Source organism: Hibiscus syriacus, unplaced genomic scaffold (assembly GCF_006381635.1).
Source record: "Hibiscus syriacus cultivar Baekdansim isolate YM2019G1 unplaced genomic scaffold, ASM638163v2 tig00110548_pilon, whole genome shotgun sequence".
Taxonomy (NCBI): Eukaryota; Viridiplantae; Streptophyta; class Magnoliopsida; order Malvales; family Malvaceae; genus Hibiscus; species Hibiscus syriacus.
In genome coordinates this window covers 3,377,334-3,399,630 of record NW_024062775.1, presented here as the reverse complement: position 1 = coordinate 3,399,630, position 22,297 = coordinate 3,377,334, and the positions used below count along the sequence as shown (strand labels likewise).

The following is a 22,297-nucleotide window of genomic DNA, read 5'->3' as shown; positions in this document are numbered from 1 at the left end:
AACACCATTTTCTAGACAAAGAAATAGGCCTTAACATCACGTGTACACAAACACATGTCACTCACTTTTATGCAATTTTGAACTCAATCCAAGCTTTGAAACAAAAGTTTAGAAAGAAAAAAAATAGAATGAAAATCTACAAGTCAATCATTAGATACATTTGTGATCACAAGGGCACTCCAAATTTTCATCAGTATCCATAGTGGTTTGAGGAAGGTGGGATTTTGTCAAGAATTTGTAAGGCTTCTTTCATGGTGGGTCTCTTTTGTGGTATGGGAGATGCACAATTGTACCCCAACTTGAAACAAGCCAACAATGCATCCTCTTTGCCTTCTAACTCCCCACGAATTGCCGCATCCGCCATCCTCAATGCCTTGTTTTGGTCCTCGACGATAACCCCGTTCCCCTTCCCCAACTCATCCACAACTACAACTTTCCCCGTTAGAAGCTCAAGCAAAATCACCCCGAATGCATACACATCCCACTTCGGGTTGGGCTTGATGCTCCGAAGTGACTCCGGGGCAAGGTAAGGCGATACACCGAACGAGCTCGGGCTCGGACTTGGACTAGGTCCAAGTAGTTCTTGGAAGCTATCCCTCGATGCCGTCGACCTCTTGCTACCAAAATTTCGAACCGACATCCCGATTTTAGAGCTCGTATCGCCTGTTACAAGCCTTTCGAGACCGAAATCTCCAATCTTGGGCTCCATGTTAGAGTCTAAGAGGATATTGTTGGGCTTCAAATTGGCGTGCACATGTTTCTTCTCATGGAGATACGCTAGCCCGCGGGCCATTCCTTTAGCAATCTTTAGCCGTGTCTCCCATGGAAGATGACAAGGCGAAGAACCAACTTTTCCTGCACAAAAAGAAATGAACAACCCCCCCCCCCCAAAACAATTGTAAACGCATGAATTAATAAACTGAGATAAAGAAGACGGGCCTTTTTCACAAGTAAACGTCAATCGTTGTTTGACTTTTCCATGCACTAAACGACAACGTTTTAGTTACACCTACTAAACACAAAGTTGTGGAGAAAATGAGAAGGTTAAGGGGGAAAAGAACTCACTGATATAACGAGCGCTGGCCAGACTGCCGTTTGGTACAAAATCGTAAATAATGAGCTTTTCATCGACTCCCCAATAGAATCCACGAACCCGGACCAAATTGGGGTGCACCAGTTTAGCAATGGCTCGAACCTGGTTCTCGAAATCCTTGAGACGGGACACACTGTTCTCACCGATCCGTCGAACCGCCAACGAGGACCCGTCTTCAAGCACGGCTTTATACATGATATTAGACCCCGTGGAACCTAATATGTATGCTGACGCTTTGAGTAACGTATCTAAGTCGAGCTTCTTTTCACCATCGACGGTCACCAATTTCCCTTTCTTGTCATGTTCTTGCTCTTCCTGCCGTTGACTACATTCTTCTTCTTCGGTGTCGGATTCTTCTTCGTACTCTCCTCTCTTTCTCAAACACGACCATCTCGAAAACCCTCTTAGTTCCATCCATGGAGACGTTGAAGACCGATTGTCGAGTACCATTTTCTTTTTGGTCTTTATTTTGTAGATGACAAAGAAAACAACGATTACAAGTACAATCCCTGCTATATCTCCCACTATGATTGCCACTATTGTCACTGGTTTGAACTTGTTTTGTTGTGATTTTTTAGATCCGGTGTTCGGTGTTTTCGGGATGGCGGCCATTGCTGGAGGAGAAGTTGGTGAAGGAATTGGACAATCACGCTTTGTCACTTTGCCACATAGAAAAGGATTCCCCGAGAAAGATTCGGGTTTTCTGTTGTTAAAAACAGCGGAATCCGGGATTTCTCCGGTGAGATTATTGAAGGAAAGATCAATAGTGGCGTTACCAGGAATTTTCTCGGCGAATTCCGGTGGAATTTCCCCGGACAGTCTGTTGAAAGAAAAGTTCAGATAGTTGATATGGTTGCCTCCGAAATTTGGAGGCAATGAACCTTCGACAAGATTGGAAGAAAGATCTAAAACTTGAACTGACTGAAACCCACTTGGAAGATTTCCTGAAAAGTAATTGTTCTTCAAAGCAATAACGGTTAGATTCTGGATAGTAGTGAGAGTTGCAGGCAAAGTACCCGACAATCCATTGTCGGAGAGGTTAAGGAATTGAAGATTCTGCAAAGTTCCGATCGTTTCCGGTATTCCACCTGAGATCAAATTGTTGGACAAGTCAAGAAAACGAAGCTTGGTCGAATTGAACAACGAAACAGGAAGAGACCCATTAAGTGAATTGTTTGAAAAATCAAGCTTCTGAAGGTGTTGTAGCCTGCCCAGGTCGGATGGAATGGAACCAAGAAGCTGAGAATTCGGGAGAGACAAGCATGTAACTCGAAGGTAGCCATCAATGGAGTCACAGGCCACTCCGTTCCAAGAACAAGGCGACTGGTCGACCAAGTTCCAGCTTTGTAGAACGTTCAAAGGATCACTGAGAATCAAAAACCTGAATGAAAGCAAGACAACTCCATCTGTGTTTAGCCCCATAGCTTGAACCACAAGAAACTCAAGAGCAACGACAACTCCCCACCATGAATGGAGTTTAAAACCAGGGAAGGAACTCATGGTTTTTCGAACTGATCACACATTTGACATTTCTCGTATGAAAATAGACAAGGAATGAGAGTAGTGAACTAAGAGAAGTAACGGAGAATCATGATTTTTGTCAACGAAGTTGCAGAGAGGCCATGTGATGGAATTTGGCAGTAAAGGAAAACAAAAAGCTAAGAAATATTACACAGCTCTGTTAAAAAAATTCTCATACCGCCAAAAATGTTGTGGATTGGCTGCTATATATATACAATTATTCTTGAATGATTAATGATCTCACAGTTGGTTTTATGAGTAAATAAACAAGTAAAATCAAATACCAGCTACAGAATAGCATCTTTAGTACAAGACATCAATGTGAAGGTAAAAAGAGTTGCAGTGTTCTCTCCTAAACCATCTGGTTCCTTAGTTTTCTTTCAATTACATTAAACAATGTCGCCATAACGTATAAAATCTCGACCGGTCGACGTCATATGCTTCAATAAATTTTCTTGTTTTGTCAAATTTAGATGATTGTGTGCGTTTCCTATCAAACTCGGATTAAACAGGATTTGGGAGGGAAAAATGAACAAAAACTTTGGCGTCATAAATCAGAAGGGCAACATTATTGTGGAGGGGTCCCTCATTAATAATTTAATATCGATATTCACCAGAGCGTCATTAATGCATTTATAAGAAATTTAAGTCACCATTTCCAAAATTTTGACTATCTGGTGAGCCCCTTGCCATCATTACATTTGCATCTCCTACATACTTTAAACATGAAAATTCCCCAACAATGAACTACCAGGGACTTGATTCAATAAACCTGAGAAGAAAGTAGAGGGGGTAAGCTGTAATTAGACCTTGAACCTGAGATGGAGAAAGGAAGTGATAATGGGAAACAATAAGGAAAACGATAAAACCTTGAAAATGACCACCAATATGTTGGCAGGTTATTTATAGTACAAAAATCAAGATGGCTATGAGTCAAATATTTCTACTTTTATAATGTTTTGTAGTATAATAGTAACTAATTCGGAACCGGGACTGATATCAGAATTTGAAAGCCGAACAGAACACGTTCAGCTGTCTACCATTTTCTTTCTCAGCTAGCACGTAACATGGAATAAGGAGCAATAATCAGCTATGATTCCTCTCCAAATTGTCCATGGCTCACTTTTCCTCGACACTCAAGATTCCAGCTACGGGTCCTGGATTTCCCATTGTTTTATTTATTGGCACTAACCCAGATTTGAGTTCGACAACAATGGTGGAAAGCTTTTGCCTTTTGTTCTTCCTCCTCAAATGGCAGAATCGTGAGATCTAAACTTGTAATCTTGTTCACACCTGAAGGGTGACTGTATTATTTCATCACTCTTTTTTTTTTAAAAAAATTTGTTTGTGCAGCTTTTCCCACCTCGTTATAATATAAATTAAATCAGTGGGGAATACATACATATTCAGGTGTTGATAAATACAAGATTCAAAAGATTTTGCCTGCCTGCCTTGTTTATTGTGCTTCATTTTACTTCGCAATTTCCATAAACAAATCAAAATATATTGGATCAAAATGAACTTTTGGAAAGGTGAATCTGGGTCCACCAGAGCCTCAGATCAAAGATTTTGACAGCTTGGTAATTAACATCAGTCACCAGTAAAAAGAGATAGAGAAAGGTACATAATTAAAATTCCCCTGCACCATCACTTTCCTTCTCTTTGCTTATATGTTCTTGGATGAAATTCCCATAATTTTTTTCTGGAAAATAATACTGAACAAGCAATAAAAAAGTGATCTCAAGAGGAGTCAAACACACGTGAAAGGGGAATCAAACTAGGGAGGAATGTCATAAAATTCAACAAAAAGAAGTATTTAAATTAAAATATTCACCACCTTAAAACCATGTAAAATATTAAGAGAGATTAAACTTGGGACACATATGAAGGGGGTCCAATGTTTCATTACTGACGCTATATAATTGTCATTTCTAACAAAACTTTTTCCAGGCAGCTTGTAAACGAGATTTTCAGCCTTTCTTTCTGATAAAAATTAGGGTCTAATAAAGATTAAATCTTTCAAAATTGTCTAATAAGATCTATCATAAGATTCGTAGTACACCAAATGAGAGAGTGGCTTTTACTTTTTAAAATTCCTAAGTTTATGAAGAGCCTTAAGCCAATTTAAAATTGTTAAAGACCATTTGATGTTTTGGCTTTCAAGTTTGAACATTCCGAAATGTATTAAATGTGTAAATGGGGGGTGTGAAAATAAAAAACATTTTGCGGCTTCCATAGTCGACAGGACAAACTCTTGATCTAATACTAATAAATATATGCTTTTTTGAATTGAAAAGAAGCTTAACGAACTAAGCTATTGTTATGTCAAAAAAACAAAATAAAAAAACTAAGCTACTGAAAGGAGGGACGATGAAGAATTTGTATAATATCAGGAACTTAAATGTTTTCGACATGTCAATTCATATGTAATTGAATTCTTTTTGATTTTTTTTTAATTTCAAATCAAGTGTAAAAGCATTTTACAATTTTAAATTACAGAAGAATACATGTGAATTCTAACCCATCACAGTGTCCACTAGTGTTATTTATCGTAATTGTTGCTATCAAAATTAACATAATACTACTAAGAAGGATTAAATGAAGGATTCAATTTAGTTTAGGGACTTGTAACGAAATTTAAGCAATTATTAGCAAAGCTTATACCTTCTCACTTATTCGTCAAAGATTTCCTTGGTCTTGCCTATCAATCGCTATCTCCACAAACGACCGTTTAAAAGAATTTGATATTTGTTTTTATTGTAAAATATTATTTCAATTATATCTCATAAATATAATTGTTCGAACCCAAAATCTTTTGAGAGAATAATATTTATATTTATGGTTGAAGTAAATATAAAAAAATACAATTATCCGTATCCGACTGAGTGTAAATGGTTGGGTTATGTGGTTTCACTTTGTTTCCTTTACCAATGAAAGAGCATCAAAGAATAACAAACAATGTGCACTTTCTGTCCTGTCTTTCCACCTCTCATTTTCTATCCTTTTCCAAGCTATCTGTTCAATATCTGAAAAGGACGAAATGTGAATGTAAAACTAGTTAGCTTGGCGTCTCTTTACGATCACCAAAAAATACTAATAAATAAATGTTGAATTATTTCAGTCAAATACAACTTCCATGGATGGAACAACTTCAAAAAGCCTTTAACCGTCCTTTACAAGGCCCTTGTTAATAAAAAGGTGACGGTACCTCATTCAATGGAGATGCTCAGCTTAACCATTCTTTTTTGCCCCCACACTTTATTGACAGAATATTTTCAAAGTCCTTTAAATGAACTTATATTATACAAAGGGAGCTTGCGACTATCGACCTTATGCCCCGTAGTCTCCCAGGAACACCCATCCACGTTCTCAATGAGACACTTCTGTGTCGTTCTCGTTGTTTTGGCCATGCTCGCTCTTTCGGAATCAGCTTCTGTCGACTGTTGTAGGCCTCTTCAGTCGACGGAAACGGTTGGGGATGCAACCGGAGATGCTGTTCATGGTGTTAAAGTTGTTCGGGTCTTGGTTGAGGATGGGAGGGGTCGGGTTTTAGAAGAGAAGCAAGTGCCAACTATGGCTGCTGCTGCTGGGCCTAGTAGAAAAGGTCCTGGTCATTAGTGATTTATCCTACAAGATTTGGTATACATGTAAGTTCTGTATTTATGTGTACAGTTTTAGAAGATTTATTGATTCTGTCCGGTAAATGCCATAGCAAATGTCTCAAAGAATTTGTAGGGTTTTCTAGGGATGTATTTTTCACTTTAAAAAAGAGGTTAATTATTTTTCTTATTTATAGAGTAACATATAAGTTACAAACACCATTTTCATGTGTTTTCGGGTTTGTTGTCTCCTTTTCATGTTCCTTTCCAAATTTCAAGCCTTTGCTTCCAAGACAAGCAAGACAATCCAGAGTTGTATTGGTGTTCCCTTAGTGTTCCTTTTTCCATGAACTCATACACCAGGATCATCTCAAGACATGTTCATCACAATATCCGATCAACGAAACAAGATGGAGATGACGAATTCGGGATAAAACCATGATCTCTGCTGAATTCCGGGAAGCCTTGACCTGACCCTGGTTTGCTTCGTTTAACAGCCGCTTTGATGCCAGTTCTAAGAGTTCCTCGGTAGACATCACCGAATCCACCCTTATCAATCAGCAACTTCGTATCAAAGTTGCTTGTGGCTAACTGAATCTCGAAAAGTAGTATCTTCAAACCCAGACTCAAATCAGGGACATGTGAGGCATTGGTGGTGCCCTCTCAGCTTCGTGTTGACTGCTGAGGCTTCGTCCTATTACTGTGAGAGCTTCCTTTATAGGCAGTTAATGGCGGTCATTCCGGAGTTTCAATGGGTTTCAACTTCCTGATTCTCAATCTAAAAAACAGCAGATCTCCAAAGATGCAGACAATAACTGGACCGACAATAACAAATAACTATTCTGTTTGGTAAAGGAGATATGCCCAGAATTCATGTCACCAACATAAGTCCAAGAAGTGATGTTTGATTCCCAGTTGATTAAGTACTTGTCTGAAAGAGTGTATGCTGAAGACTGAAGAGGGTAGTTGATATGATGAGAAGAAGAATCAAAGGTTGATGGAGTTTACCTTCCATTGATCTGCTGTATTTTTGCATAAAATTTTCTTTCACTCAGAATAACGACACCATGTGAACCAAAAATGATTATTTGAAAGCTCGAACGCAAGTCAACGTATGGAATCTATACACTTACGAACCAAAACAGGGTCTGAGTAATTTCTAAACAACTTAGCATTGGAATGTCAATTTAAGCTTATGAACTTAAATAAGCAAAACGACAACATTTTGCAGCTATGTTCTATGGTTAATGCCACAGGATGCTTTCTAAGAACTTTGTAAGGTAGATTACGCTAATGTCTTCACCGAATGAATACACTACAAAGATATAAAAAAATTAGACGATAAAAGTTACATTCAACGTCAATACAGTGATAGATAGAGTTGTCACTAAGAAAAATTACTAGCTGAATGAGACTATTTGCCGGCTTCAATCCTCAGCTGGGAGAATACAACACTTTCTGTTGTGTTTGAACTGTTGGGGAAACCGAGTTATTTCCCACACGAACGTAGTTTTAAAATTGACTTAAAATGTCAAGATCAAAACCACTAAAATTTGCACAGCGGATAAACCCATCAAACTATTGAATATTTAAACACAATGGAAAAACCGAATAAAAACAATAAAGGAGATAACACACCAAATTTACGAGGCTCTACGAGAATATCGTCTACTCCTTGGGCACCACACTGGATGATAACTTCACTATCAACAAATATTACAATAAATGGAATTCTTTAGAATTCCCAAAGTGAGAGAATGAAGAAAACAAGAGGAAGAGAGAACTTGTTTTGAGATGATTTCTAATGAAATAATTAGGCCTATTTATAGTTGAGTTTTAAAGACTAAACTTATAAATAACCTAATATTTTAGGGATCAAAGATGAAAAAAAAGTTGGTCACCTACTAAAGAATTTTCCAATGTGTACAAGTTAGCCACCAACCAAAGATGTCAACTTTGCCAACTTTCAATTTTGCCAACTTTCAACTTTGTCAACTTTCAACTTTGCTAATTTTTCAAGCCAAACATAACAAATATTCACCTTGGCTTGAAATTACCAAGCCTACTCAATTTATTCAACTCCCCAAATTTCATGAAGCTCTTTTAATGTAGTTCCTCTAATTGCGCTCACAAGCACCATACACCCGAAGGTGCTCAAACTTTCAGGATGTTAATCAAGTTCAAACAATGATTGAACTTGATTACTGTTACCACCTTGGTCATTATATCTGTAGGATTTTTTGATGTCGCAATTTTCTGAAGTAGAATATTTCCTTCTTCAAAGATCTCCCGCACAAAGTGATACCTCACGTCGATATGCTTAGTCCTTGAATGATAGACTTGATTTTTTGCTAAGTGAATAGCGCTCTGACTTTCACAATAAAGACTAATGCGACTTTGAACAACTCCCAAGTCTTCCATCAACCCGTTAAGCCAAATTGCTTCCTTCACAGCTTCTGAAACTGCCATGTATTCTTCCTCTGTAGTAGACAAAGCCACCATAGATTGCAAAGTAGACTTCCAACTTACTGGGGCTTTATCAAGAGTAAACAAATACCCAGTAGATGATCGACGCTTATCCAAATCACCAGCATAGTCGGAATCAACATATCTAACCACACACTGACCAAGTGCTTCATCCTGTTTAAAAACTAAACGAACATCCATGGTTTGTTAGAGATACCATAGAATCCATTTCACAACTTGCCAATGTCCTTCTCCAGGATCATGCATGTACCTGCTCACAACTCCAACTGCTTGTGAAATGTCAGGACGCATACACACCATTGCATACATCAAGCTCCTAACTGCATTAAAATATGTAACTTTTGCCATATACTCTCGTTCTTCGTTAGTTTTAGGAGATAATTGAGAACTAAGTTTCAAATGAGAAGTCAGTGGGATACTTACATGTTTGATATTTTCATTCATGCCAAAACATTGTAATACCTTTCTCAGATACTGCTTCTGTGTTAAACAAAGCTTCCCTCTCTGTCTATCTCTGCTTATCTTCATACCAAGAATCTTCTTGGCCTCACCTAGATCTTTCATCTCAAACTCTTGATTTAACTGAGCCTTTATTTTGTCTATCTCCTTTTGACTCTTCGAAGCGATCAACATATCGTCAATGTACAAGAGAAGATAAATGAAAGATCCATCTTTGAGCTTTTGCAAATACACACAATGATCATATTTGCTTCTAGTGTACTTTTTCCTCCTTATAAAGCTATCAAATTACTTGTACCACTGCCTTGGAGATTACTTCAATCCATATAGCGATTTGTTCAGCTTACAAACCCATTTCTCACGACCACCATCTTTGTATCCTTCTAGCTGAGTCATATAGATCTCTTCTTCTAAATCACCGTGCAAGAAAGCCATCTTTACATCAAGTTGAGCTAGCTCTAAATTCAACTGTGCTACCAAGGCGAACAATATTCTAATGGAGGAATGCTTCACAACAGGGGAAAATACTTCATTGTAGTCGATTCACTCCTTTTGAGCGTAGCCTTTAGCTACCAACTGTGCCTTGTAGCGAACATCTTTCTTGCTATGAGATCCATCTTTCTTTGCAAATACTTACTTGCATCCAATTGCTCTTTTACCTTTCATTAATTGTGCAGTTTCTAAGTGTTGTTCTTTTGGAGAGATTACATTTCTTCATCCATGACACTTTTCCACTTATCACTTTCCAAGCTTTGTATTGCTTCTTGGTAAGTGATAGGGATATAATCATCAACAACTGGAAGAGCATAGGCCACAATATCAACAAATGCAGGTCTACGAATTTCTCTCCTTGGCCTTCTAACTACAAGTGGTTCTGGTGTCTCCAATAGTTCCTGGGTTTGAACCTCTTCATCTTTTAATTCTTCTATTGGAGTTGAAGAATCAACTGAATCAACTTATGGGATCATCGTCTGCTGAAACTCCACCTGTTTTGGAGTATGCTCCATCTACTACGGAGTACTACTTGTCTGGACAACTTCATTTGTTACCTTTTTTACTAGGGCATATTCATCAAAGGTAAAATCTCTACTACAAATTATCTTCTTGGTGTCTAAACACCAAAGGCGAAATCCCTTCACTCAATGGGTGATTCCCATAAAAATAGCCTTCTTTGCTCTCGGATCAAGCTTGGATTCCTTCACATGAAAATAAGCAGTGGATCCAAATACATATAAGGAATCATAATCAGTAGCAGGTTTTCCAGACCATACCTCCAATGGTGTTTTTTCTCCTATTGTTGATGACGCAATACGATTGATGAGATGGCCAGTATATGTCACAGCCTCAGCCCAAAATGTCTTACCTAACCCAACATTAGACAACATACATCGAACTTTCTCCAATAATGTTCGATTCATACGCTCTGCCACCACATTCTCTTGTGCTGTATTTCTAATAGTGAAGTGTCGATCAATACCATACTCATGGCAAACGTCAAAGAATGGGTCACTTTTATATTCCCCTCCATTTTTCGTCCTAAGACGTTTGATCTTTCTACCAGTATGGTTCTCGGTCATATTTTTCCATTTCAGGAAAATTCGAAACACTTCATCTTTAGACTTCATCGAATACACCCAAACTCTTCTGGAAAAGTCTTCTACAAAAGTTACAAAATAATGGTTTTCTCCCAAAGACGATGTCTTTGAAGGACCCCATACATCAGAGTGAATATAATCCACAATACCTTTTGTATTATGTATAGTGGTGCCAAACTTCACTCTCTTCTGCTTTCCCAGAACACAATACTCGTAAAAGTTCAATTTGCAAGCCTTTGCACCTTTCAACAATCCTTTCTTTGTCATAATTTGCAAGGATTTCTCTCCAGCATGTCCCAACTGCATATACCACAACTGGGTTGCATCCAAATCATCACCTCCAAAAGCTGTTGTAACTGCTCAAATAATTATATTACCTTGGTAGTAATACAAATTATTTTTCTTGACACCCTTCATCATTATAGGTATGCCACATGTGACTTTTAAAACTCCGTCTCTCATCGTGACTACTGAGCCTTTGGATTCTAAGGCTCCCAAGGAGATGAGATTTTTCTTCAAACTGGGTATGTATCGAACATCAGTCAGAAATTTGGTTGATCTATCTTGATTCTTCAATCGAATTGAACATATCGCAACAGTTTTACAGGCATTGTCATTACCCATATAAACAACTCCTGCATTTAGTTCTACTAAATCAGAGAACCATTCCCGATTAGGGGACATATGATAGGTGCAACCCGAATCTAATTTGCATTCATCTGAATGGAATGTTGTTGATGAAGCAACCAATGATATGTCAGATTCATTTGCATCATGCTCTGTAACACATGCATCTGGAGCAGCTTTTAATTTCTTTTTCAGCTTCGGACAATCTTTCTTCCAATGGCCTTTCACATGACAAAAGACACATTCATCTTTTCCAGTCTGGACTTCGACTTTGATCTCCCTCTCCACTTTGGCTTTTGACTTTTCGAGCGACCTCTTGCCACCATGGCCTCCACTGCTTCGTACTTGGTCTCATTCTTAGTTTTCTTCCTAAGCTCATAACTATACAAAGCAACAGTTATATCTTTAAGGGTAACAATATACTTTCTATGAAGCAACGCTGTCTCAAGGTGCTCAAATTCATATGGAAGAGATGACAACAACATCAAGGCCAAATCTTCATCTTTGAAGGTTTCATCCATGCCCAATAAGTATGTCACTAGCTCATTGAACGTAGTGATGTGTTCATTTATACTGGTGTCTGGTTGATAATCAAATCTAAACAATATTTTCTTCATGTGGAGACGATTCTGAGAGCTTTTCTTTAGGAATTTTTCCTCTAATGCTTTCCACATCTTACTTGTAGAAGTCTCGTTCTTGTAGCCATACTTCTGCTCCTTGGAAATACAAGATCGAATCGTACTGCACTCCAAATAATTTATTTTTCCTCATTCTTTCTCCTCCATATATTCGGGCTTTTATTCCTCAACAGCGATGTCTAGACCTTGTTGGAATAAAGCGTCTAACACATCTCCTTGCCACATGCTAAAATGACCGGGTCCATTGAACAACTCCACCGAGAAATTTGCATTTGACATCACCCTCTTCACCGGTCCAGATGAAGAGCTTGATGTCTTAACTGATCCGTATTTTGTCATTTTAATTCTAAAGAACAATATTCAATATCACGAACTGTATCTTTTCAGTAACGAAACCGCCAGGATAACCTCGACCGAAACTCTGATACCAATTGTTAGGGAAACCGAGTTATTTCCTACACGAACGTAGTTTCAAAATTGACCTAAAATGTCAAGATCAAAACCACCAAAGGTTGCACAGCGGATAAACCCGTCAAACTATTGAATATTGAAACACAATGGAAAAACCGAATAAAAAACAATAAAGGAGAAAGCACACCAAATTTACGAGGTTCGACGAGAATATCGTCTACTCCTCGGGCACCACACCGGATGATAACTTCACTATCAACAAATATTACAACAAATGAAATTCTTTAGAACTCCCAAAGTGAGAGAATGAAGAAAACAAGAGGAAGAGAAAACTTGTTTTGGGATGATTTCTAATGAAATACTTAGGCCTATTTATAGTTGAGTTTTAAGGACTAAACTTATAAATAACCTAATATTTTAAGGATCAAAGATGAAAAATAAGTTGGCCACCTACTAAAGAATTTTTCCAATGTGTACAAGTTAGCCACTAACCAAAGATGTCAACTTTGCCAACTTTCAATTTTGCCAACTTTCAACTTTGCCAACTTTCAACTTTACTAATTTTTTAACCCAAACATAACACGAACAATCTTCTTTTATCACGGGCACATCATCTTTTTCGACTGGGTAATTGTTCGAAGGCAACCACCGGAAAGGTCTCAACAACATGTTGAAAGAAGAATCGATGGCGCTGTCCTCATGCGGCTCTTGGTGTACTGCAGTTTTTTGTAGCTGTAATATGTATTCCAAGTCCCAGCAGATGTCGAGCATTGTAGGACTGCCGGCTCTAGTTGGCTTCAGTCATTTTTCATTTATTTCACTGAATTTTCTCAATGAATTCTGATTAAGCTGGGAAGCCATTGAAGGATCAATGATCTTTTCAAGTTCTCCCTTGTTTAACCAAAATCATTCCCCGCTCGGCTAAGTTTATCTCCTTTATCCTATGCGAGTTAATGATAACTGGTATAGCGCAAAGCACTTCAAGAAGTACAACACCGAAAGAATAAACATCAGATTTTTCGGTAAACTGAAGGCGTCTAAAATACTCGGGATTAAGATACCCAAAGCTTCCTTTGACACCAGTGCTGAACCCATTTAAATCAAGAAGGCCAGATTTTAAAAGTCCAAAATCTGTAACTTTTCCTACATATTCTTCATCAATCAAGATGTTTGTGGACTGAACATCATGATGAATAATTCCTCTATCTAAACCTGTGTGAAGAAAGCGAAGACCCTTTGCGGCACAAATTTCGAGCCTTTGCCTCCATGTCAATAAAGATAATGACGATGGTTCATGTGGATTCCCTTGCAACCTGTAAAGATGATACCTAAGTCCCTTTCTCCTTGAATTCATAAACCAGCATCATCTCGAACCCTTTATCGTAATACCCAATCATGCACACTAGATGGCGATGTCGAATCTTGGATAGAATCATAATCTCGGTTTGGAATTCAAGAAGACCCTAGTCGTGTTTGGACTCACTCCTTTTGACTACAACATTTAGACCATTTCTTTGTTGAAAGTCAATGATGCATCGAATGGTGCATAATTTCAAAGGTTGGCACCGAATGATGTTTAATTTAATGGGTTGGCAGATTTTTGTTGAAAATAGTAATTGAGAAATTTTATTTTAGTCCCTCCATACTTTAGGGCATTTACAATATTAGTCCTTAAGCTTCAACTATAAATACCATAACCCATTTAGCTTCAAAACCATCCCAAATCATTTTTTTCTCCCAATACTAGAGAGTTTGTGAGTGTTTTGTAAACACCTGTAAATTTTCTCTCTTTAGTAAAAGATATGCAGCAGTTTGGAGACGTAGGCATAATTGGCTGAACTCCGTTATCAATTTCGGGTATTATTTTTTCTCTTTTATTTCATATTCTCACTAATATGGTTATAAGAAAAGTACTTGTTTATTTCCCAACAACTGGTATCAGAGCTTATAGTGGAGAATTTTTTTCGATTTTTATGTGAGGTTACTATTCATGTGAATAGTGAATTTCATGAATAGTAAAATTTGGTCGGTAATATGAGTCTGTCGATGGAGGTGTTTTAATATATGGTGGTTTGTAGAAATTGTCAGAAACGATCCAAAAGAAGCCAGATTCGAGTGGGAGCGATGGCTACAGACGAAGGGAATGTGAAAATTAAGAAGTTCGATGGTGTGAACTTCGGCTTTTGGAAGATGCAGATTGAATATTTTCTGTACCAGAAAAATATATATCAATCTCTCTCAGGAAAGCAACCAGAGGGCATGAAGAATGAAGATTAGGCTCTTCTCGACAGACAAGCCCTCGGAGTTATCCGACTAACGTTATCCTGCAATATTGCTTTCAACATAGCAAAGGAAAAGACCATAGCGGGTCTTATGGCGACTCTATCCAGTATGTATGAGAAGCCATCGACCTCAAACAAAGTTCACTTGATGAGGCGATTATTCAATTTGCGGATGACGGAAGGGGCATCAGTGGCTCAACACCTAAATGAACTCAATACAATCATAACCTAGTTGAGTTCCGTGGAAATTAAATTCGATGATGAAGTTTGATCTTTAATTCTCTTATCATCTCTACCAGACAGGTTGAATGCTATTGTTACGGAGTCAGCAATTTGTCGGGAAACAGTAAATTGAAATTCGACGATGTTCGGGATCTGGTATTGAGTGAAGAAATTCGACGGAGAGAATCAGATGAAGCATCAAGCTCCTCAACCTTGCACACGGAGTCTAGAGGGAGAACTTCAGAAAAAAATTCAAATCGTGACAGATCGAAATCCAGAACGGGAAAGAAATATTTTAACTGTTATAATTATGGCAAGAATGGTCACTTTAAAAGAGATTGTTGAGCACCAAAGAAAGATACCAGCGCACAGGATTCTGCCAACATGATAGAGGAGACAAGTGATGCCATGATTCTAAGCGTCAACAGTCCGATTGAATCATGGATCTTGGATTTAAGGGCATTTTCCACTCCACCTCATGCCAAGAAATCATGGAGAACTATGCCAGTAGTGATTTTGGGAAGGTTCATCTAGCTGATGATGAAACCTTGAAGATGGTCGAAAAAGGAGACATCCAATTAAAGTTGCCAAACCAGACCACTTGAAAGCTGAAATGAGTTAGACATATTCCTGACCTCAAAAGAAATTTGATTTCTATAGGACAACTTGATGGAGAAGGATATAGTACAATATTTTTCAGGCAGTGAATGAAAGATTAACAGAGAAGCACTCGTCATTGCACGTGATAAGAAAACTGGTACTCTCTATGTAACCTCAAATATGGAGAATATCATTGCAGTAGCATATGCTGATGGAAAATCAAACTTATGGCACCAAAGGCTTGGCCATATGAGCGAGAAATGGATGAAGACACTTTTGTCAAAATGGAAGTTGTTGGATCTAAAGAATATAGACGTCAGACTATGTGAGGATTACATCTTTGGAAAACAAAAGAAAGTCAGTTTTGCAAAGATTGGAAAGACACCCAAGGCTGAAAAGTTAGAGTTGGTTCATACTGATGTATGTGGACCATCTCTAGTTTCATCTCTAGCAGGCTCACTATATTATGTCACCTTCATCGATGATTCTACAAGGAAGGTGTGGGTTTATTTTCTGAAGAAGAAATCAGAAGTCTTTGATACATTCAGAAAATGGAAGGTCATGGTGGAAAATGAGACTGATTTGAAAGTCAAGTGGTTGAGGTATGATAATGGAAGAGGGTACATAAATAGTGGATTCAGAGATTTCTACGCAAACAATAGGATCAAGATGGAGACAACAGTTCTCATGACACCGCAACATAATGGCGTAGCAGAGCGCATGAACAGAACTCTGAATGAATGTTCTAGAAACATGAGGATACATGCCAGACTGTCCAAATTGCTATGGGCTAAAGCTATCAACATTACAGCTTACCTGATCAACCGTGGGCCCTCAGTTCCCTTGGATGGTAGAATACCAGAGAAAGTTTGGAGCAGAAAAGAAATAAACATTTCACACTTAAGAATATTTGGTTGTATTTCTTATGTACACATAAATTATGCTGAAAGAAGTAAACTTGATGCTAGATCCAATAAATGCGTATTTGTTGGGTATGGTGGTGATGAGTTCGATTACCGGTTTTGGGACTACGAAAATCGAAAGATAATCAGAAGCAGAGATGTCATTTTCAATGAGAATGTGATGTACAAAGACAGGTCAACCATAGAATCAAGTAGCTCCAATACCGAAGCTGAAATAAAGGAATTTACTAAGCTTGAAGAGATTTCTGGAAATGATGTTCAGATCAGTCCTGAAGAAGTTCAAGAAGAACCAAGCACACCAGAATTGAGACGCTCCTCCAGAATTCCTAAACCAACCCATCATTATTCTCCTTCTTTGCACTACTTGTTACTGACTGACAATGGTGAACCAGAGTGCTATGATGAAGCAATGCATGTGGAGGATTCAATCAAGTGGGAGTCTTCCATGAAAGATGAGATGGACTCGCTCATGTCAAATGAGACGTAGGAATTAGCTGAATTACCACCATGCAAGAAAACACTCCATAACAAGTGGATTTACATGATCAAAGAAGATCACGATGAGAGCAAAAACTACAAAGCAAGATTGGTTGTCAAAGGATTTCAGCAAAAAGAATGTATTGACTACAATGAAATTTTCTCTCCAGTTATGAAACTGTCTATAATCAGACTGGTCTTAAAAATTGTAGCTGCAAAAAATCTAAATCTTGAGCAGTTAGATGTAAAGACATCTTTCCTTCATAGTGATTTGGAGGAAGAAATCTATATGAGACAGCCAGAAGAAATCTATATGAGACAGCCAGAAGAAATCTATATGAGGCAGCCAGAAGGCTTCATAAAGGCAGACAAGAAAAACTTGGTATGCAGGTTGAATAAGAGTTTGTATAGTTTAAAACAAGCTCCTAGATAGTGGTACAAGAAGTTCGATAATTTTATGAGTAGCAGTGATTTTACCAGATACCAAGCAGATCATTGTTGCTACATCAAGAAGTTTGACAACAACTTCATTATTTTATTATTGTACGTTGATGACATGATCGTTGCAGGCTTAGACATGCAAGAGATTATAAACTTGAAGCAAAAATTGTCAAAGCAGTTTGCAATAAAAAATCTGGGCACTATAAAGCAGATTCTTGGGATGAGAATTAAGAGAGACACAAAGTCGGGGACTTTGATGTTATCACAGGCTGAGTACATCAACAAAGTACTCTCCAGGTTCAACATGCAAGATGCTAAACCAATAAGTACACCTTTAGGCGTTCATTTTAGACTCTCCAAAGAACATTCACCAAAGACGGAGGAAGAACGTGCACACATGGTGAAGGTGTCGTATGGCTCAGCAATTGGAAGTCTGGTGTATGCCATGGTTTGTACTAGACCATATATTGCTCATGCAGTGGGAGCTGTTAGTAGGTACATGAATAATTCGGGCAAGATACACTGGGAAGTAGTCAAATGGATCCTCAGATATTTGCAGGGTACTACAAACAAATCACTTTGTTTCAAAGGAGGAGATACGATACTGATAGGCTATGTAGATGTTGAATTAGCCAGAAATGTTGACATCAGAAGGAGCACTACAGGGTATGTCTATACTCTAGGAGTTACTGCAATGAGTTGGGTTTCTCAACTACATAAGATAGTTGCTCTCTCTATAATTGAAGCAGAATATGTCGCTGTTACGGAAGCCAACAAGGAGATGGTTGGCTCCAAAGTTTATTGGAAGAGTTAGGCAAGAAACAAGAAAACAATGTCTTGTATTGCAACAATCAAAGTTCTATCCATCTAGCGAAGAATCCGTATTTTCATTCTAGGACGAAGCACATACAATTGCGATATCATTTTATCTGGTCTCTTCTGGAAGATGGGATTTTGAAACTTGAAAAGATTAGTGGAGCTCAAAATCCGGTAGGCATGTTAACAAAGACGGTGACTACGGACAAACTGAAGTTGTGTTCAACTTCAGTTGGCATGCTAGAGTAACAAGACTAGAAATGTTGATGCATTGATCGAGGTGTAAAGACAGATTAAAATCAGTCTTCAAGTGAGAGATTGTTGAAAGTCAAGGATGCACCGAATGGTGCATAATTTCAAAGGTTGGCACCAAATGGTGCTTGATTCAATGGGTTGGCAGAATTTTGTTTAAAATGGTCATGAGAAAATTGTATTTTAGTCCCTGTACACTTTAAGGTTTTTACAAGATTAGTCCTTAAGCTTCAACTATAAATACCCTAACTCATTTGCTTCAAAATCATCTCAAATCATTTTTTTCTCCCAATACTAGAGAGCTTTCTTGTGAGTTGTGAGTGTTTTGTAAACACCTATAAATTTTATTTCTTTAGTAAAAGATCTACAGCAGTCCGGAGACGTATGCATAATTGGCTGAACTCCGTTATCAATTTCAGGTATTATTTTTCTGCTTTTATTTTACAATCTCACTAATATAATTATAAAAAAATTAATCTTTTATTTCCCAACATTCTTAGAATCCCTTTATAGATTTTCCCAAAGCTTACTTCCCCAAACAGTAATTTAGCATCGAAATTTTGGGTTGCCTCTAATATTTCAGCAAAAGGCATCTTTAACTTCTGATTTAAGTTCGGAACAGAAGATTGATTGACAGATTTTGAGCTCATTCCAATATAAGGGCTCGCTCCTCCGAAATGAAGGGTACCGTATGAAGCCGCACTAAATTCTTCCCTTTTGACTTACTAATCTCAGGATCCAAACCTGGTTCAGTGATGAACTCCATAATCTCGAGTCCGTTTAGGTAAGCATAGTGATCCACGGTTGAGTTCGCCCAAGGAACAACACCAACAATAATGAAATTAGATTCACCCGAATCAACCACTAAATCTAAATAGAATGGAACGACCAAGTCGACAGTATACAGGTAAGGATTGATTTGCTGGCTGTAGTTATTATATACAAAGAGAAAGAATTGGACGGTGTTGGGTGATGAACTAAGGATGTCGCAGAAATGGACTCAAACAAAATGCCGAGCGTTCTTAGTAACATTGAAATGCCAAGTAATATTACGAGAATTTGATGACCGACTATCATTCAGGCTTACTTCTTTGCAAGTCCTATAGACACCATCTGGAATAAAGTTTTGCGAGGCTGCATATAATTTTCAGCACCTACTAAATATTCATCATCATAGCGTAGAGTAATAGTTGGTTGATAAGAACAATTCGTTGCCCAGTTACCAGCAACCATGTAGTCACCATCAGTTACCCATTCTGATGCAACAACCGTTGGGTCACCAATGGAATGTTCTAAAAGCAACTCTATGAAGTGTTCTAAGCAATTGAGAGGGAAAACCCTGGTAAAGGCCCGTTGTTCCTGCAGGACTCAGATGAGTCTTATTATCCTTAAGGTTTGAAACATGGAAAACTTCTATGGCGTTCACAAAGGCCAGAGATGATTGGCGTGCAGTGATAAAGTTGATTTTGAACTTTGATGAATTGATAGGCACTAAGAAATCTTTAATCACAGGGAAAGAATAAGTGTTTCTGACACTGAAATTGGATAGCAGAGACTTACTTGAAGCTGTGACATTGAACAAGGCATCCCCTAGTTGAGAAAAAGGAAAGAAATGGAGGCGAACCACATGTAAGCTCGTCAGTGATGTCGAGTTGATAGGAAAAATAGTCAGTATAATTTTTTTTGATTAATCTACGGTTGAAAGTTAAATTCATAAAGTGTTGAGAAATCTGATGAAAAAGAGTTGGCAAGTTGAGATGTTTAAAACTTCAAAAATGGACATAAATATAGAATGTTGGAAATTAGCAAATCTTCAAACCTCTCACATGATTATTAGATTATAAATTATATACCAGTAGTTGTTGAAGGTCGGTTGTGGTTGTAGTCGTGGAATTATATATTGGAATACCATTATTAGATCACCCGTCTCTTTGCCTTGTTCGAACCTCTCTGGCTTGAAACTCATCGGATCATCCCATAACTTAGGGTCTCTTTGAATAGCCCAAGCATTCACCATCAAGATTGCATCGCTGGGTACTTCGTAGCCTCTGATGCTGCAATTTTCAGACGCCGAATGTGGAACCAACAGTGGAGCTGCCGGGTATAGCCGAAGAGTCTCGGAGATTATGCATTGTAAGTAAGGTAATTTGGCGACATCAGCTTCTTCCACCAGTTTTTCTTGACCGATGTTTTTGTCTAGTACAGCTCTAGCTGTTGCCAGCACTTGGGGATGGTTCAGCAGATTAGACATTGCCCATTCCAATGTTATTGATGTTGTATCAGTTCCAGCAATTACAATGATGTGCAAAATTGAAATTCAAGCCTATAAAATTGAATAATCCAAGCATTTTATTGTATTTCTTTTAAGGAATATTATCCTTAACCGTAACCTATTTTATAACTTGATATCTAAATTTTCGTTAGAGCCGTACCCAAGTCTAAATTCAGAGTTTATAACACAAGTAAAAAAAAGGTCGCACTCAGCATTTAACACAGAAATAATAATCATTAATAAAGAAGAAAAGATGTAATCTTTTGCCGCCGAAGTTGAATTGTTCAATCCTTACTTGATTTCCGGATCCTGAAAAAGCATTAAAATTTCGTTTGGAGAAGTGATAAAATAATCAAGTTGAAAGTTCCAACTGACCTGTAAAAGACCTTTGATGACCACATCGGTATAATATTCGGGCTGTGATTCTTGCAAAGATAACAAATGAGTGATCATAGTGTTTTTGATGCTTAAATCACATTTGTTCCTTCTGTGTTCATCGATCATTTCTTGCATTAATTCATCCGTTTTCTTACCCCAGATCTTTTATCCTCTTCATGTATCCATTGTAATCAACCAACTGCAATATTGGCAAGAAATCTCCTGGATACGAAGAAACCGACAATTCAGAAAGCTCCCTAATCATCTCCCTGAACCGCCTCCCTTCCTCGGAATTCTGGGCAACATCGTCTCCGAAATACCGCTTCCCCGCCATCATTCTCACGATTATATTAAACGTCAGCTCCGTAAACATCGATTACAGATCCACCTTGGCGAACCCATCGACAGAAACCCGGTACAATGGGTGCGGCAAACGACTGGTTTCGTCTCTTCGAATGTCTAAAGACATGTTTAGACGAGTTGAGGAGAAGATCTCGATGGTGGATAGTTTACGGAGGTTGCGCCAATAATCGCCGTACGGGGCCAAACCGAGATTGGTGTAGTTGTAGCCGACGTACTTGCCCATGACGAATCGAGGGCGGTTGGCTACGACGACGTCTTTCGTTGTGAAACATTGTTGGATGGCGGAGGGTGAGGAGACGACGACGAGGAAACGGGATCCGAGCTTGGGAGAGAATATGGGGCCGTGTTTTGTGAGAGGGAAAACAGTGTTCGATGGAGTGGTTCTTTTGAGGAGATGAAGGTGGCCCAGAATTGGAAGAGCCAATGGACTCGGATGGAGATTTTTGCGTCTTGAGATGATTAACTTGGTGGCCAGACATAGAAAAAGAGCTGAAAGTACAGAGTATATCACGATTTCTTCCATTTTCATTGCTCAAAATTAAGATTTGCTGGAAATTATCAGTCATGGGAGGTTATTATGAGAGGTGGTTAAAATACGGTTTAAAAAATTGATTAAGTAGGTGACCGATTAAAAGTGTTATTGTAAATATTATATGTTTTCATCGAAAATATTATTTGTGTTGGTAATAATAATAGTAATAATCGATAATATCATTATTTTTGGATAAGTAAATTATATTCATCCAAAAGAATGCAACAAAGCTGCTACAAGAACAAGGCAAGTCCCAGCACTAGATCAATCCCCAACTTATACACTTTTGTCTATTTACATCATCAATCC

The 22,297-nt window shown here is 38.1% G+C and overlaps 1 protein-coding gene and 1 pseudogene across 1 annotated transcript; both read right to left on the bottom strand.

The window, feature by feature from the left end:
* Positions 1-189: 189 nt before the first annotated feature.
* LOC120130741 (probable LRR receptor-like serine/threonine-protein kinase At4g37250) lies at positions 190-2,728 on the bottom strand. Its single transcript, XM_039147903.1, has 2 exons — positions 1,066-2,728; positions 190-855 (listed from the first exon to the last, which is right to left on the bottom strand). Exons 1-2 carry the CDS (start codon positions 2,591-2,593, stop codon positions 191-193), a joined length of 2,193 nt encoding a protein of 730 aa, XP_039003834.1. The 5' UTR covers positions 2,594-2,728; the 3' UTR covers position 190.
* Positions 2,729-6,597: 3,869 nt separating this feature from the next.
* Positions 6,598-21,979, bottom strand: LOC120131028 (annotated as a pseudogene).
* Between the last annotated feature and the right edge of the window lie 318 nt (positions 21,980-22,297).

Coding starts and splice junctions, on each gene's coding strand:
- LOC120130741 (XM_039147903.1), bottom strand. CDS start 2,593: ATGAGTTCCTTCCCTGGTTTTAAACTCCATTCATGGTGGGGAGTTGTC. Junction 856..1,065: donor GGCCAGCGCTCGTTATATCA/GTGAGTTCTTTT, acceptor CTTTTTGTGCAG/GAAAAGTTGGTTCTTCGCCT.